Source organism: Triticum urartu, unplaced genomic scaffold, assembly GCF_003073215.2.
Source record: "Triticum urartu cultivar G1812 unplaced genomic scaffold, Tu2.1 TuUngrouped_contig_6837, whole genome shotgun sequence".
In the NCBI taxonomy this organism is placed as follows: Eukaryota; Viridiplantae; Streptophyta; class Magnoliopsida; order Poales; family Poaceae; genus Triticum; species Triticum urartu.
In genome coordinates this window covers 1-3,403 of record NW_024117631.1, presented here as the reverse complement: position 1 = coordinate 3,403, position 3,403 = coordinate 1, and the positions used below count along the sequence as shown (strand labels likewise).

Below are 3,403 nucleotides of genomic sequence, written 5' to 3'. Positions count from 1 at the left end.
GCTAATAAAATTCACCCTTTGTAGAAAAAATAGGAGGGACACCGTGACTTGGCATCACTGTGTTTTGTCAAGTGAATCAGAGATCGATCCAAAGACCAAGCTGCTACTATCCTGCTTGTTCTCGACTGTTACTGAAACTGCTAATAATTCATCATAGGACCAAAAGGTGCATCTTTTACAAGGGCGTACCTACCCGACTTATCACCGTAACAAATGAAGATGATTGGCGAGTGGCGACTTATCAACGTTGCTATTCTGTGCGATGATCGATCATGATCATGAGCAGCAGCAGCAGCAGCAGTGTCACCTGTCTGCCATGGTTCACAGTGCCCCCACCTCAATTGATTGGCATCCAGCTTTGCACTCTGCTCTGGTCGTCAAATACCACCGCATAAGGTTAAGAAGAGAGACAAATTGAGACCGGCGTGGCGTGGGAAGGCAGCCATGGCGGACAAGGACGAGGAGCAGCAGCAGCAGCAGCCGCTACACATCCTCTTCTTCCCCTTCCTCATCCCGGGCCACCTCATTCCGATGGCCGACATCGCCGTGGTCTTCGCGGCTCGCGGCGTCAGGTGCACCATCCTCACCACCCCCGTTCAGGCTTCCATCAGCCGCTCCATCGTCGACCGCGCCAACAGCAACGACGACCTCTCTTCCCAGTCGGTCCAGGTCGCCGTCGTGCCTTTCCCCGACGTCGGGCTCCCGCCGGCTGGCCAGCGCGGCACGGGCCTTGTATCCCAGGAAGATAAAGTGAAGTTCGGCCGGGCGGTGCAGCTGCTCCGGGAGCCCTTCGAACGGTTCCTGGCTGACAGCCATGCCGACCTCGACGCCGTGGTCTCCGACGGCTTCTACCACTGGTCCGTGGACGTCGCGGCTGAATACGGCGTGCCGCGTCTCATGTTCCTCGGCATGGGTGTGTTCGCCCGGTCCTGCTCCGAGCACGTGTTGTCGCAGGAGCATAGGCACAACCCCGACGGCGACGATCCTGATGCCGTCGTGTCGCTGCCGGGTCTACCGCACGGCGTGGAGCTGAGGCGGAGCCAGATGATGAAGGAGCCGCACTACCTGGAGTTCTTCCGGTGCGTCTATGCCGCAGGCCGGAGGAGCTACGGCGAGCTGTTCAACAGCTTCCAAGAGCTGGAGCGGGACAGCGCCGAGCACTACCGCACGGCGCTCGGCGGCCGCGCGTGGTTCGTTGGGCCAGTCGCGCTCGCCAGCGGTAGCAAGGACGTGGCGTCAAGGGGCACCGACGCGCTCTCGCTGGACGCGGACGGCTGTCTCCGCTGGCTGGACTCCAAGCCGGCTGGCTCGGGGGCATACGTCGCATTTGGTACGCTGACCAGCTTCTCGCCGGAGCAGCTACGGGAGCTCGCCCGCGGCCTTGACATCTCAGGCAAGAACTTTGTGTGGGTCATCTCCGGCGCCGACGCAGCATCGTCGGACCTATGGATGCCAGAAGGCTTCCAGACAGCTTTGCGTGGGTACATCATCTGTGGCTGGGCGCCGCAGGTGCTCATTCTAAACCACCCAGCCATGGCCTGCTTCGTGACGCACTGCGGGTGGAACTCGACGCTGGAGGCGGTGAGCGCCGGCGTACCGATGATGACCTGGCCACGGTACGCTGACCAGTTCTTTAACGAGAAGCTCGTCGTGGACGTGCTCAAAGTGGGCGTCAGCGTGGGCGCCAGGGACAACGCGTCGTCTGCGGAGGCCCACCAGGTGATCGGAGGCGGCGTGATTGCCAAGTGTGTCACGAGACTGATGGAGGTGCAGGGCGACGTAATGCGGAAGAAGGTGGAAGATCTTGGCGTCAAGGCAAGAGACGCGGTGGAGAAGGGTGGCTCGTCGTACGGTGACGTTGGACGGCTGGTGGACGACCTTAAGGCCCGTCGGAGTAGGCAACGTGATTGACTCGATGGCGCCGGCGACGTCTCGTTAATTTTCTTTTCAATAAAAGGGAGATTTACGAGAAAAGCATATCTACCATGTAGGGGATATCCCATGCATAATTCAGGAGTTGGGATTTGGTTACATGCATATGCGTCCCCATTTCCACAACTTTCCTTACCTAGCTTTGTGACAGAGATTATTCTATGCCATGCTCTACCCCCATGTTTTTTTCATATGATTTCCATGTTTGAATCCCTTTTATCTTTGAACCAGAGTTTACTTTATAAACATTTTGAATATTTGTGTAAGACTCTATCTAACAAAGTGATGCATTCTAGAACACAAAAAACCTAAGATATCTTGATAAGAACCACGGTTGGGCCGCCCCAGGCCCCCAAACGTCAGGGCCACCCTCCCAGGTATGTGTACGTTGGGTACGGTACAAGTATATACTCCTTCGAGCGAAAAGAAATTGAAGGCAATAGACAAAACCTTGTGTCACTGACCATTGCGACATGGTTGTCATCCCCCTTTCCTTGTTCCACGTGTGCTACCTGGGGGAGACGCCCACAACTCGAACCCTAGGTTGATGTGCCTCCGCGGGATGGTTGTCCTCCACTAATGTTGGTGGTCGACAAACTTGTTTAGGGTGGCCATGGTCGGGGGGAGGGGGAGGAGGGGGCGGTGTTCATCTCGACTGTGACTGCGAGGTGATTGGGAGCACTGCCTGGAGCCTGTAATGTGTAGTTATGAGGCTTGATGAGGACCACCAACCTGGGTTGGGGTGGTTATGGTCAGGTGTGTTGTGGATGCTTGACCCCCTCGTGTGTTGGGCCATGCCACCGGTGGGTTCCTTGCCAGCCCAGATCCGAGCGTGGATCGGTGGGGGTGCCCATTGAGCTCGACCCACAACCATATATTGATGATATTATGAGCTAGTGCCATTATTGGACTTCCATAGAGTCGTGGTGGCCTCCTACGACAGTCATTGACCCTATATAATGGCAATTGTGCATGGGGTTATTTTATCGAATGCTAGGGCAACTACTTGGAAGAATGTCCAAGTAGGTTCTTCGGCAAGCCTTGAGGCGATAGTGTTTCGTTCTCCCCTTGGTTTGTTGGATGGCGAGGGGAACGGAGATGGGTGGTCTTGGCACGGTCTTTGTCCTCGGTGGAGACTAGGCTCTGATCTGGATAAGGAGGCCTAGAACTTTTAATAGTGGGCAAAGCTTGCGATTGGGCCGTTGCCCAGAGACCCATGGGTGTCGCTGTTGGGAAACGTAGTAATTTCAAAATTTTCCTACGCACACGCAAGATCATGGTGATGCATAGCAACGAGAGGGGAGAGTGTGTCCACGTACCCTCATAGACCGAAAGCGGAAGCGTTAGCACAACGCAGTTGATGTAGTCGTACGTCTTCACGATCCGACCGATCAAGTACCGAACGCACGTCACCTCTGAGTTCTGCACACGTTCAACTCGATGACGTCCCTCGAACTCCGATCCAGCCGAG

The 3,403-nt window shown here is 55.9% G+C and overlaps 1 protein-coding gene across 1 annotated transcript; it reads left to right on the top strand.

Annotated features, from left to right (window-relative positions):
- The first annotated feature begins 417 nt into the window (after positions 1-417).
- LOC125531142 (scopoletin glucosyltransferase-like) lies at positions 418-2,151 on the top strand. Its single transcript, XM_048695551.1, has one exon. It carries the CDS (start codon positions 445-447, stop codon positions 1,909-1,911), a length of 1,467 nt encoding a protein of 488 aa, XP_048551508.1. The 5' UTR covers positions 418-444; the 3' UTR covers positions 1,912-2,151.
- The last annotated feature ends 1,252 nt before the right edge of the window (positions 2,152-3,403 follow it).